Source organism: Capra hircus, chromosome 27 (genome assembly GCF_001704415.2).
Source record: "Capra hircus breed San Clemente chromosome 27, ASM170441v1, whole genome shotgun sequence".
NCBI lineage: Eukaryota > Metazoa > Chordata > Mammalia > Artiodactyla > Bovidae > Capra > Capra hircus.
This window is the reverse complement of record NC_030834.1, coordinates 29,675,594-29,690,257: the sequence shown is the minus strand read 5'-3', so window position 1 is coordinate 29,690,257 and position 14,664 is coordinate 29,675,594. Positions and strand designations below refer to the sequence as shown.

Here is a 14,664-nt window from a genome sequence, read left to right as displayed (position 1 = left end):
GTTCACCTCAGCTTTTCCAGGGTTATTCTGGTAAGAAACATGACTGTTCTGTATATAGTAACTAAATATACCATTTTTTTAGATAGTTCTCTTCATATAAAATATTCTGTTAGGACAGCCATAAAAGTAGTCATGTGTTTGTTACACTGAGCTTTGGTGTACATTTTGTATCCTGATTCTTCTCTCTAGTGTGGTCATTGTGTTTTTCTTCTGGAAACTGAGAGTTTGTCATACATCTAAATTTCTTTTGCTAAGACTATCTGATTCTGATAATCCCGACAAATACAGAGTACCATCAAGGGCTACCTGACTTTGTTGGAAATCGCTTCTTCATTCATTTTAGGCTCTTTTTACAGGGGAAATATTGGGTGGATTTATACTCAAATGGTGGAAGCTGGTGGGGGAGGTAGTGATAAAGCAAAGTCTAGCTGTTATTTGCTGGTTTAAACAAAGTAGCTAAACTTGTATTTTTAAGGGACATTTAGTTTCATAAAAGATGGGTTTCTTTTTTTTTTTAATTAAGCTTTGATTCCTTTGTAGTCTTTAGCAATAAAAAATAAGACATAACACTGTGTAAACATGTTTCCCAGCCATACCTGAACACCACCGATGGCAACGGGGAAGCTGAATAAGTGAGTTATATCACTGTATATGGCAAGGTATCCTGACAGACGGGATTTTTTTTCCCTTCACTTGCTGGAGGGCACATATCAGGCAGGATCTTCGTTGTGCCATCTGTTAGCTTTATATGGTGAGCACCGAGATGCCAGGAAATGCCCAAGTTGGTTGACAAAGAGGACTATGAACCTGGTAAATGGGAACACTTAACCTCTCCATCTCTTTCTCAAAGAAGTCCTCTAAGCATTTAAAGTTCCTTTTATATACGTCCTCATGTAGGTTGTTATGGCAAATAGTGAGATTAAGTAAACAGAAGTCTACTTGAATTTGAGAAAGTTTACTATCTTATGTGTTCTTCAAAATGGTTTTGCATGGACCGTAGCTATTAGTAAATCACTCTTTGGTTGTTTTCTCTAACTTGGCTGAATAAACCTGAAAATTTACATTCCTGTAGTTTACAAAACATCAGAACTCTACATTGATTTATCAGGCAGAGATTTCCAAAAAGGGGAAAGACACGTATTTTCTACCCACCAGTGTTCATTGTTCTGTTCTGTTTTTTCCTTTCCAGCTTTGAAAAGGCTCTACCGGTGTTATATTTGAGGTAGAAGAAAAGAATCTTGTATTTCACTTAACTAGTTGGCCTTAATTACACAGTCTCGTGGGAGCTGGACCCCAGCGGGTTTTGTTGTTGTCGTTAAGGATGGCAGTAAAAGGCTGGCATAGACACCCCAGGTCACATGAGAGAGGGCAGTCTGGGGAGCTGCTCCCCTTCCTGCAAATAGCTCAAAGGTGCGTTTGTTTACCTCTTGGCTTTCTAGAGCTTCTAGGTGACTTTACAAAATTCTGTGTCCTTGGTCTATGGAAATTGAGAGAAACAATGTATATAAAGAGACCTAGCACAACACCTCGGAGAAGGCAATGGCTATCCCCTCCAGTGTCCTTGCCTGGAGAATCCCAGGGACGGGGGAGCCTGGTGGGCTGCCGTCTATGGGCTCACACAGAGTCGGACACGACTGAAGCGACTTAGCAGCAGCAGCAGCACCACAACATCTAGAATATGTCTACAATGAGCCTACAGTCTAAAATGTCTGAGACCATGAGGCTATAAAATGGTACATTGACACAGCACTGCCTTTGGTGTGCACCCTGAGCGGAAAGCCCGTGTGAAGTAATGTAAGTCAGATAATCATTGCTTTCTATGCAGATGAGAATGGAAAACAGCCTTGGAGATTCTCGGCCTGCTGTGGCTCCGAGATGGCTTGACTCCACATTTATAAACACAGCTATACTTGGGGATGTGCTGTGCGGGGCTGACAAATAAGAAATGTGAATGAGTCTTCAGACCTGTACCTTTTTTGTAAACCTTGAAATGTCTACAGAGGAGCCTGGCTGTACATAAAAATGCTGGTTCCTTATAAGGAACTTCTCAGTTGCTTATATTTTATTTTCTGTTTTATAGAAGGGAAGCTTGCATTGAATGTCTAGTATATGCATTTGTTTATGCACATCTAAACATGCTTTTCATTTGGCAGTAGATAAAATATAAAAATTTTAATATTTTTGGATTTTTCATTAACCATGTCTAACATCTCAGTTTTTTCCTTTTAAAATGTGAAAAGCAAGGCCTTGTTATTTAAGAAAATTATATCTAATGGATAAAAACAGTTCTAACTTTGCAGTGTACTGACTTAAAAACACACCTAGAGGTCTCAGATAAAATAAGAGAGTCTATAACTGCGCAGAATCAGGAATCTCTAATTTGTGTAACTGTTATGTTTCAAGGGTCAATTTAACAAAACCAGTGACACTGTACCTGTCTGACACTGTATCCCTACTCTATTAGGAAAAAAAAAATCTAATTAAAGCATCTGGGGTCAGAAATCTTAAAAAAGAAACATTCAAGGAAGCGCCACCACCAGAAACATGCAGTCACTGTTAAGATTAAAAATGTTAGTCCCGATCACAAACTTTTCCTGTCACTTAAATATGACAACCATTAGTGCCAACAGAGATTGTTTTTAGGTCTTTATAATTAGCCACGTTCAACATTCCCTGAATCTCATGAGTCTAAAGCCCTAGCAATGACTCTACAGACTTACCTTCTGGCTTCCCTTTCTAATACAGATGCTTGGAATAATCAGTTTTTAACTCTTCTCTCAGATCGTGGGATCCATGTAATAAATGCAAATTCAAGGAGAGAAGAATCCCACCCCCCCCCCCCCACTCTCGTTCTTTTTGAGCAGATTCCAATTGCCCCCGATCTCTTTTTCTGATCTAATGCCGCGTCTTTTCCTCTCTGCACTCTCATCTTTGGCCCTGCAGGTTTGCATTCCAAACCAGTAGCCCTCCGCAACCTCCCAGCCAGGTATGCGGACCCTGTGTATGCAGTTGGCCCTGCGGTCCCTCCCCGCCCCCCCAGTTTCACCTGCAGAGGTGCTGCGGCTCTCATCCTGGCGCCCTGTCTTCTTCCCCGCAGGCTAGCACAAACCTCCTCTCCAAGTGGACTGGCTCAGCAAGCAGCTGCCTGCCCGAGCTCGGACTCTGACGCTGCTGAACTTTGCCAGAAGGGGCTGCCCTGACACACTGAGCAATGGTCTGGCAGAGTTTACAGACTGGAGGAAAAAAAAAAACAAAAAACAAAACCCAACCCAAACACTTCCACTGATCGCCCTGGAGAGCTCTCACAGCCGAGGACACTCAAATGTGCTGTGTATTTTCCTCGGACAGCTTTTCCTTTCTCTGACATGAACTCCCTTCCCTCCAATCATCAGGCTTCTCAACTCCCAATCCAGGGCTCCCAATCTCCTGGCGGTAAGGCACATCCATCTCCAGACACAAATCACTGGCTTATTCTCTGTGCACGTGGGAATTCAGTGCAGCCAAAGAATTCACATTTAATTCTCCCTTCTCTCTTCTCTCTCTGTTGCCGTAACACTCCTTGGTAAAAGGTGAAGGCAAACAAAGCTTACTTCTATCATCTCACAGAATCACAATTTTCCTGCTTTTTTAATTGAAATAAACAGATTGGGTCATTATCTTCAATGGACAGTTCCTTTTCTCTGCCACACACAGCATAATATTCATGAGAACTCAGATGGCAGAGAGGGCAATCCTCATTATATAAGAGTGTAGGAATGCACAAAGCCATCGACAATCCATCCTTTGTGGAGATTTGCACAGCCCCGGAGCAAAGCGGGCGCTGGCATTTCCTACCGTTCTGATTGCCGTGGGGATTCCGGATTCATCCACCGGCCCGATCCCTGGGTAGTGGGGCGCCTTGATGACTGTCACTCTCTTCTCCTCCTCAGAGGACCTGTACAGTGGTATCGAGCTGCCCATGCTGCCATCCAGAGACTGGGCATGCTGGGGGTATGCCTCTGAGGAATCTGCAGAGAAGATGTGAAATATATTTGATGCACAGGGTATCAGATTAATGAAGCCTCATATTCATGCCTACTATAATACAGTATAATTATGTGTAATTACAGTTATATGTGATTAATTATGCATAAATATGTAATACTATGGGCTTCCCTGCTGGCTCAGACAGTAAAGAATCTGCCTGTAATGCAGGAGGCCCAGGTTTGATCCCTGGGTTGGGAAAATACCCTGGAGAAGGGAATGGCAACCCACTACACTATTCTTGCCTGGAAAATCCCAGTCCATGGGCTTGCAAAGAGTCGGGCATGACTGAGCGAATAACACACATGTAATACTACATTTATAAATAAATATAGAGTGGATTTCCATCACTATTTCTTTTAACTCATTTATCTTAAATTTGAGCCACTCTTTGTTAACATGTAGGTATATACTGCTTGGACCTCTGAAAACAAGATCTTCATCATTCAGTGACAGGGGTTAAGGGAAGAATAGTATTTGTTGAAAGACCATGTGGCCGTGTAGCCACCACTCTGTTAAGAAAGTGCTTTTAAGATTTTCCTGGTGGGTCCAGTGATGATGACTTCCTAATCACATCAGAAAATCTTCACATCCAAACATATACTTGGATGTTAAGGCATATGGGTAAAGAAATGATCATAGGCTATTAGTATTATTTTTATCTAAGACTCTATGATGGCCATAATAGCTTTGTTTTTACTTTAAAGAAGCAAAAACCATGACTTCCCACCCCTGGGATGTGAAAGTTGCCATAAGCATACAGTTTGGCTAAGATTTATCACATGCTTATTTTCAAGCCATCTTTGTTAACTTTTGGAGTGCTTTTGTAAGAAACAAAGAGGACATAGGTGTACTATATATTCCACTTATAGTATATGGGTATTTATACATTATTATCATTTATTTAGGACAATTGATGATATGACTTTCTGTTTTTCTACAGTAAATTTCAAAGTTTTGCTGACCAAGTATGACTCTCAGCCATGGTTTGCCAGGTCTGTTGCTCATGTAACTTGGGTCTTTTTTTTTAATATGGATAAGGAAGTCTTTATGTCAGGGTAGCAGTCATTGATCACATATAAGTATAGATACAGATATAGCAGATCTTTAAAAAACCTAAAAAGATATGACTGTTTTGTAGCAGAACTTCATAAGATATTTTAAAAATTTGACTCATCATTATAAGGATAAATAAAGATAAGTCCTCTTCAAACTAAAATCCATTGTAACATTTATAACTTCTATACTCTGATTATGTTTTAGTCTGCAACAGAAAGGCTTTTTCAGTCCATTTCAATTCAGGATGAAGGATAAATAAGGCTAAGAATAAAACTGCTTTATGCGCTATTGTATATAAAAGTAATATCTTTCCCAAGCAACTCCAAATTAAGATGCAAAGTGATATTTGCCTCTGATTTTCCATTTAATTATGGAAAGGATTTGAGTGGACACCACGATGCTAGTATTTCTATCAAATATTTTTTGAGCACTGAGTATGTGCAAAGTCCCAGTGTAAATGGTGTTAACTCTATCTTAATATGTGATTCCTAGGATTCTATGAACTAATAGCTTACATAATATAAGTTAGCCTTTTATTTTATTATGCTTTTATATGGTTCACTAACTCTCATTTTCAGTCTTTTTGTCCTCAACTCTATAAAGTTCCTTTAGGGCAGAATAGTTCCTCTAGGCAGAATTTGTTCAATATTTATCTACAGAATTTCTTTCTGTGTAGTATAGTTTTTATGTAAAATTGACCCATTGATATGTTCTAATATAAAAATCTGTCCATTCTCAAGTATTTATGTATTTTATTTGTTGGAGTGGGAGGGACAAAACTGTGTTCATTAAGAGAGACAAAGAGGAGAGTCTAATTTTGATAATAATTATTTGGAAAAATATTATGGCAAGGGTGGGTATGCTCATGCATAGCTCCATAAAGAATCTAAATATGTCAGACTTCTATTATAATACTACACCACAGAGTGCTTACAGTGTTTTGGCACAAAGACGTTTTACTTTCTTATACTCTAAAAGGACATCATTATAAGATTCACAGATGATCCCAGAAGCAGCCTTAGAGAAGGAGCAAGTATATTTAGACTTCTGCTTAATGAGTCTCATGGCTCCATATAAGTCTTATAATTAGAGAGCTTTTGTTGGCCGCAGAAGTTTGAGTTGCATAATCCATAGGCTGGTGTTCCTGGGTAAATTAATAGCCTTATTTTCTTTCAATACAGTTTCAGGGATGAGAAGATACTGTCTAGTGTCAGTGAAGACATGGGAGTTAAAGCCCTGTCTAGTTCCTTTCTCTTTGCTGCTTGGTGGTTTCCAGAGGACTGGTCTCCTGCTTGAGGCCATGTGGCCCTCCGCTGGGTTCCCTGTTTCCGGCTGTCCTGTAGGCCTTCCGGCTGCTAATTAGGGAACCTTTTTCAGCTTCAATTCAGATGATGATTTGATTTGGTCAGTTTCCCAATGTTTGGGGTTTTTTCTTTACCCTTTTCAAAGCCAGTAAATACTTATTACATTATCTTCTAAATTGTCCTAACGTAGTTTGCTGCATAAAAATGTTTCTAGAATTACATAGCATAGCTTCTTTTCCAGGAGGCTCTAAAGAGTTCATTAGCCCCATGAAATTATGTCTTAACATTTATGTGGCTGTTCTAATGTTCATTTCTTTTTCTGGAGGAGAGCTCTATCTTTGACTTAATTCCCCAAAGATTTAGAAATAACTTCCTATAAAATTCTGGAATCATTTAAAGGAACTCACACCCCTGTCTGATGGTCTTCTGGTCTCGGTTCCAACAGCAGTTTACTACTTTGTGAGGGGCATGTCCCCTTGCTAGGCTGCTTTAATTGCTAAACAGTTCTATAATGAAAGCTTTTCCATGAAAGAAAGGGCTGTCTCGAACACAGATGGTATTTGTCCCTCATGGAATGTTCTCCTGGTATATATGCACTCACTTCTCCCTAAATGGCCATCTCTTTCTTTCTATGCCATCACCCCAAATATCTAATAGCCCTCTCCACACACAGACTTTGATGCAGTCATTGTCTTGGAATAGCTGGGTGTCTATTTTCTCCAGTGTTGAATCCTCTGCCTTTAATTCCTCTCCTAGGATAGGATCATTAAAAAAATGGAGTGTTGCATGTTGCTTCTTCCTTTTCCAAAAAATTATTTGGATGCTTTATATATTTCTCATGTGGTTTGTACCTGCTATATTGAAATTGTCATGAAAATCACGACTATCAGATGACTTACCAAGTGACCGGCCATGCTGCATGATCAAGCTTGAATTGAGTGAGCCTGGTAGCGAGTAAGCAGAAGGGGAAAACGGCCTTTGATAGTAACTCATTGGACTCACAGTGCCTCCAGAGTTTCCGTTCACTGTTATCTGGCTCTGAGAAAAGTGCAAAGACATCCTGTTAAAGCACACATTCCCCTATACACCACACTCCTTTAGATGGCAATAAAGACTTCCACTCACATGACGGTAATCAGCTGTCAAGTGTTTATTTACTTTGAAACTGATGTCGAGAAGGGCATGGCACGTTCTTTTCAGTGTCTTTTCTATTTTCCTTTACTTTGAAAATCACTTTCTTTATATGTCAGAGACCATAGGAGGTGATGAGGGAATGCAAGCTGCTGACCACTGGGCACAGCACTCTGCCAACAGTGATGTCCAAAAGTCTCACAGGAGTCAGTTACAATAAACACGAGGGTGAATCTGTTCTTATGCTCAGGACTTAAGTAGTCAGAACACTGTCATACTGCTCTGCGTGTGGGATTTGAAATGAATGTTCTTTGACAAGAAGAAAGGGATTGGCTCTCAGGTTTAATCATGGATGTATATCCTCTTGTGAATCAGTGTCTCCAGGGCAAGGTGACTAACGGAAGGAGGATAATTGTTTGGATTTATATGTCCTGAAGCAATCTATTCTGGAAGAATCAAATACCTCGCAAAGCATCAGAAAGATGTGTTAAATCTCTGGCTACTTCCTGCTCTCATTTCACTTTTTAGCCCTTTATAGTAATACTAATTTGTTGTTTTGATAGCTTTTTATCTGAGTATTTTCATATCCCAATTGCTATTTTTTTTCCCTGTGTAACATGCAACCTGGTGCTAATAGCATAGTAGATATTCAGTAGATACATATTAAAATTGAATTGAATCAGCTCAGTTCAGAGAAGTTGAAGTCACTGCTATTAAGCTTGCCTGTCTGTCCACAATGCAGCGCTGGGCACTGTGCAGATGATATAATGCATGCAAATAAGATAAAACGTTAGCAAGAGCACTTAGTTAAAATACAGCTGAATATAGTATACACACAACACACATATGCATACAGATAAAGAACCATAATTTGTGAACTTAATCTACTTATTTTAAAACAATTAAACTTTTGTTGTACAGGCCTGAAACATAGGTAGTCAATTAATTTCACATTTCCATGATTTCTCACTTTAAAGCAGATGTTTTCAAATCATGTAGAATTAATCTAATTTTGTTACTTTCTAGCCGTGCCACATCTGTCTAAAGTCAGTAAACATTTCATTACACTGATTGTGCTTAACGATGAAGTATTTCTCTGAGCTGTTACAGAAATTACTCTCATATTATAAGCAACTCTGTCTTGAGGGTCTTCTAACTTAGAGCACTGGCCATTCAAATAAGTGTGATGCACAGATCTCCCCAAATGCTTCAGAATGCTTATATACCTTTGATGAATTATTTAAGAATATTTTTGCCTTCTGGCCCAAATCCAGTTTGCTTGGTCTTTGTAAATATATTTTCAATATTATTGTTATAATGTATTTGAATTAACATTAAAGGTCGGAGAATTAAAAACTATCATGTTTTGTAACTAAACTTAGAAAAGCTGCCCTTCCTTCTACATTGATGGTTTCAATAACAATGGCTATGGGTTAAGAAAAAATAAACACTGCAAATAGATTTAGTCTTTCATCATGTTAAATCAATTAGGATTTTACTAATTGAATACTACTATTAGAACTTTAGAATATATTTTATTGTTATATGAAATGATTATTAGGAAAGCCATCTCATGGAGAAGGTATATGCAATTTAAAGTAAGTTCATATAGTGTTGGTTTTTGTATCAGTTAGCTATTGCTGCTTAACAAGCCACCTAAAACTCAGAATCTAAAACAATAAACGTTTATTATTGCACTGCAAAAAAAAAAAAAAGGTAAGTTCAGTTACAACTAGCTCCACAAGGATATATGTATCCCTTCCAGGCATATATGCAGTATACATAATTGAAAATCTGCACCATAAAATTTTGAAGCACTTCAGTCATTCATAAATCATTTATTAGGGGCTGCTTGTCAAATAGACATATGTAAATGACATAAATATGTATGGAAAATATTTATATTTAATCTAAATGGAAGACAAATCATTTATATATAAAACAATAAATATTCATAAATTTCTATACTGGAATGGCTTGGGAAAATGGTTCCAAAAAATTCACAGGGCTAAATTCCTGCAGTGTAGATTATTTACATTATTTACTCCTGTTGGACAAATGTGTTCAAAAGATGTAGCTGCTAATGAAGGAGCAACAAGAATTAACATCATATAGTGATCATGTATGTGATGAATAAGGAGATGTGAACTGCTCACACAGTCAGCACATTCATATGACTCTCTGAAGTAAATTATTATCTACCAGGATTTAGACTTTATAATCTAATCATCATAATATTATATGGATACCTAAATTTTTGAGAAACCTTCTTATTAAGGCACATCACTGTACAACTCACTACAGCAACACAGTGTTAACATAAGTGACTCTAAAATGAATTAAGAGAATATAACTGACTTTTTCAGCCCAAAATAGGCTTATGAGGATGACTCTAATGGAATTTTCCCTAATAGATGATACAGGATTGGTTTAGATGAAATCAACACCTATGCAAGTAAAAATGCTCAGGTGCAAAATCAGGTGGCAGACAAGAAACTGGTCCTTTTGGCTTTTGGAGATCTGTTTTAAAAAATGGTGTCGCAAAGGAAAGAGGAGTAATTCCATGCATGATAGCAGGGGTGGTTAAGGTGATGCCATCTGTCATGGCAGACTGCTGATCCAAGGTTGGGGAAAGTAATTCAGAACAGTCAGTGGTGTCGGAGTCAGCTATCTGCAGTTCATCTGGGGTGGCTGAGGAAGACTCCCTGGAGGAGCAGGAGGAGTGCTCGCCCTGGGAGATGTGGGTTATAAAAAGAGCATGAAAAGGTTGGGGGGTATTTGCAGGTGTGAAGACCCCAAATCAGCGGGTGGTGGCAGGGTAAGTGAGGCTGGACTGGAGCCACCGTCTTGTGAAAAAGGGTTATGAGGTACCCCAGAAGGTGGGCGTGGAGCAGAGGCTTCTGATCAGATTTGTCTGTGAAGCATTTACCTCCAACACATTGGCAGTTAAGTTCTGGTTTCCAAGCTGAGTTTGAGGAAAAAATAATGAGAAGAGAGATAAATTATCCAATTAATAAAAACATCTCTTTTTTTGCAAAGTGACAGAGAAGGCAAAGCACAGATTTATTTGCAAGCACTTTAAGGAAATATATTTAGAAGGATTAGGTGCCAACCACACAGTAGAGGAAAAGCATGAAAACATGCAGAAAATGAATCCAGTGCTTTTTGGAAATAAGAAAGACCAGTTTTCACACAGCTTTCATTTGGGGTAGAGGCTTAAGAGTGTTGGCATAATGGAATTTTTTTTCTCCTAAGTTTTAGTGTTTGTACTGGTGACAGCAAGTTAATACCTGGTTATCCATCAGTTGGCAGAATTAGTTTACCTTCACCAGGAAAATCTTAGAGCAATTTTCTCCTACTGCCTCCTTCTTGGAAAGTGTCCCCCAACTATAAATGGGGGAGGAGTTTTCCTCATGTTATGCTGATTTACAGATATAGAGACTGATCAAATTAAACACAACTAAGTGGAAAGGGAATTTTGTTTCCTTTCCACTCATTGAATCTCTATTTTGATTTCACTGTAAGATGCTAGAGGAATTGAACTTTAAGGTATCCTAGCAGTGAAAATAGTGGCATCTTTGTGTGAAAATGGGAAAAAAAATCAACAACAAAACAAAAACCAGCCATTGATGATGTTAGAGTACATCCTAGTTGGTTAGAACTACTGTTGGCTTTAAATCTTAGGTAAAGGAGAAAGAAACTGAAGACAAAAGAGAAGGTTTAATACCTCCAAGGCTATACAACCCAAGAGGCTAAACATGGTGGGAAGGGTGGTCTGTAAAAGGAAGAGAGTGGATGGCTCATTACAGATAACTGTTTGTCCTAACCTTCTGTTATCTGACCACACAGGTCAAATATGATGATAAATGTATTCACTCAACATGAGTAAATGGAACTCTGAACCAAAATATTTTTTCTTACTCCTCACTCTGAAACCCCTACCTCCAGAATAGAGGCTTTTTGAGTGTTTGGTATGGTGTCAGTTGTAACGTAGATAGCCAAAGTATTATATTAATACAAGGATGGGGAATACAGTAAACAGAACTGTATAAACTTAAAAATCTTGGCTAGTAAAGATTTAAGTGGTTCTTGGCCAGTCGTCATGTTCATAACAGTTGGTCTCATGCAGACTGCTGATCTCATAAAAGGTTAAAATTAATTTTTTCCTCAGATGTTTAATTGAAGAATTTTTAAAAACCCACTATATAAAATGATCTCTTGGGCATAGATGCCTTGAAAATCTGAGAGCTATTGATCCTTCTCAGGAAAAATGCACAAATTCATAAAATTTCATGTCAACTTTAGGAGTTCATGAATACTCAAAAGCATATCTTTAACAGGTTAAGAAACTCCAGCCCTGAATAAAAGTCAGATTTCTCTATTCTATTCTTACCTAGTAAGCTTGTGGTGGTGTTGTTGTTTAAAGACACTCATTTTAGCTTCTTTTCCCATTTAGGTTGTTACATAGTATTAAGCAGAGTTCCCTGTATATACAGTAGGTGTCTGTTGGTTATCCGTTTTAAATACAGCAGTGTGTACATGTCCATCTCAATTTGAAAAAGAATAGATATGTATGTGCATAACTGAATCGCTTTGCTATGTGCCTGAAACTAACACAACATTGTTAATCAATTATAAGCCAAAATAAAATTAAACATTTATAAAGTAAAAAAACCCCAGTCATTTTAAATGATACTTTTATACTTGTGTAGTTTTCAGATTTTATAATTAACTTATAGAAACCGTAAAATAACCCAGAACTTGAAATGTTTTAGAAGGACTGTACCCTTTTTATTAGTAAGTTTTAAATCATAACTTTAGATTTTAATGGAAGTAAAACTGTAACATTATGAAACTATAATAATTACAATCTAATAGGTTAGAATTTTGCTACAAGTCTGAATGGAATTCAGTATAGAACAGTGTTGGGTTGGATAATGTCAATGAAATTCCTCATAATAATGCAGTTTCATTGAAGACATTTTCATATAATGTAAATTTCTTTAGTTCTGTTTATGCTAAATAAAATTTTTTTAATTAAATTATTCAAAAAGATTTGAGTAATCTGCATAAAGCAAGTTTTTTTTTTCCTTTAAAATAAAAAGAAAAATTTAATGATTGTACCCCTCTTGGGACTGGCTTGCCCATTTTCTTTGGATGTGAAACATGTCAAAAGCTGAAGAACATCATCTCTAAAACCACCATACTTATGGGGAATATGATCAGTTTGTTTGTAGAGCATTGTATCTAGGAAAGGTCCTTATTCATTGTTTTTCTAAAGAGAGTGTCTACAGAAAACAGAGCTATCTCACTTCCTGAATTTCTCTCAAGCAGCTGATATGCTTACAATTTTCACGTGTATGTGTGTGTAAATAACAGTAAAATGCCTCTTGTTGACTCATATCACAGTTAAATTTCCAGGGATAAAACTGAAAAGTTCAACAGTCAATTGGGCACACACACACAAACTTTGAAATATCTTGGGATAAAGCTGTAACTTTTCTCTTAGACTAGCTGGAGCTTCTTGAACATAACCCTGATGCCTGCGTTAATGAAATACCCTCTTAGACACAGAGGGAGAAAGAATCACAATACAAATGTTTCCCTGAAGAGAACATAAGAGGAGGAAGATGAAAGTATGAAAAGGGGAGGGAAGTATTTTCTCATTCTGAACTACTCTGACGTAGGAAAAACTAGTTTAAAACAAGAGCAGACTTTTTCCCCCTACGGAGTTGGTGGCAGATAGATGACTGGAGAAAAGCATCATTGTTTTGTATCTCTGTCTTTTCATGACCTAATAGAACACATGAGTGACTGGGGCTGGCATTGATGGGATTGGTCCAGAAAGTATAATCCGTAGTCTCTACCTTTTCTGACATCCCACTTTGCTGGCGTTTATCTGTTATCAGCCTTCCTTCACATTCTACATCTTGACCCCATGGAGCCACAGAGATGAGTTCTCTCCCTCTTCTATATGACACTGAGACAAAGTCCCCTCTGAGTCCCTAACATTTGTGCATCAGCAGCTGTGAAATAAAGCTTTGGCAAATGATTGATAACTTTATTTCATAATAGATTTGTTATATATTATATATATCATAAAGTTTATTCTCCTGAAGCAAAGGACACAGTGGTAAAAAATGCCAGAGAAAATGTATGAGGTGTAGATTTTGCTGTCTTTCAAAGCTTCTAATTTAGACTTGCACTTATCTGACATTGGGAACAATGCAACATTTTTAGCAACAGGGTATCTGTTCACATAGTGACAGAGGGTAACATACCTCATTTTGTGTTCTCTCTATACATAAATGTGTAGGAGGTAAATTATAACATATGCAGCTTATAAAGCAACGTGTTATATTATCAAATATGGAGAGAATGAAAATTCCTAATGGTAGGCTATAGTTTTTTCCTTACACTAATGGTCAGACTTTAATAAAAACAGGAGAAGTATATAAATGAAACTTCTAGAGCACTAAAGTTTCCTTTTTACTCCCAATAGAGCATTTTTATCAGAGAAGGCAATGGCACCCCACTCCAGCACTCTTGCCTGGAAAATCCCATGGATGGAGGAGTCTGGTAGGCTGCAGTCCATGGGGTGGCTAAGAGTTGGACACAACTGAGCGACTTCACTTTCACTTTTCACTTTCATGCATTGGAGAAGGAAATGGCAACCCACTCCAGTATTCTTGCCTGGAGAATCCCAGGGACGGGGGAGGCTGGTGGGCTGCCGTCTATGGGGTCGCACAGAGTCGGACACGACTGAAGCGACTTAGCAGCAGCAGCAGCAGCAGAGCATTTTTGTTTCTTGGGACTGCTATTTTCTTGGGAGGATGATTCTTTATAATAGAGAATATATTTGGCTGATTTACGATATGTAGCTGATAGCTCTTGGCATTTACTGAGACTTTCTTACAAGAATATGGAATGTGGGTATTTAAAACAAATGGTCACTGCTGTGAAAGGCCATTCCATGGCAAATGAGACTTCAAGTATATCACAATAGGCGAGATGTGGAAACGTGTCTAGAGCCTCATCAGTGGATGAATGAATAAAGAAAACGCAGTATATACACGCAAGGGAAGATTATTCAGCCTGAAAAAAAGGAAATCCTGTCCCATGAGATAACGCAGATGACATCCAAAGG

General features: G+C 38.0%; 1 protein-coding gene across 7 annotated transcripts in view; it reads right to left on the bottom strand.

Moving 5' to 3' along the window:
• The window catches only part of SORBS2 (sorbin and SH3 domain containing 2), a 204,350-nt gene that overhangs the window by 72,145 nt on the left and 117,541 nt on the right, over nt 1–14,664 (bottom strand). For 3 of the 7 annotated variants that reach the window (XM_018041889.1, XM_018041890.1, XM_018041891.1), the window contains exons 8-10: nt 10,447–10,482; nt 7,286–7,424; nt 3,835–4,007 (exon numbers count right to left, since the gene is read on the bottom strand). In XM_018041889.1, the coding sequence (XP_017897378.1) occupies nt 3,835–4,007; nt 7,286–7,424; nt 10,447–10,482 (348 nt within the window). Of the gene's footprint in view, nt 1–3,046; nt 3,799–3,834; nt 4,008–7,285; nt 7,425–10,446; nt 10,483–14,664 lie in introns of those variants that run through there. The other 4 variants (XM_018041892.1, XM_018041894.1, XM_018041893.1 and 1 more) reach the window with 2 other exon arrangements.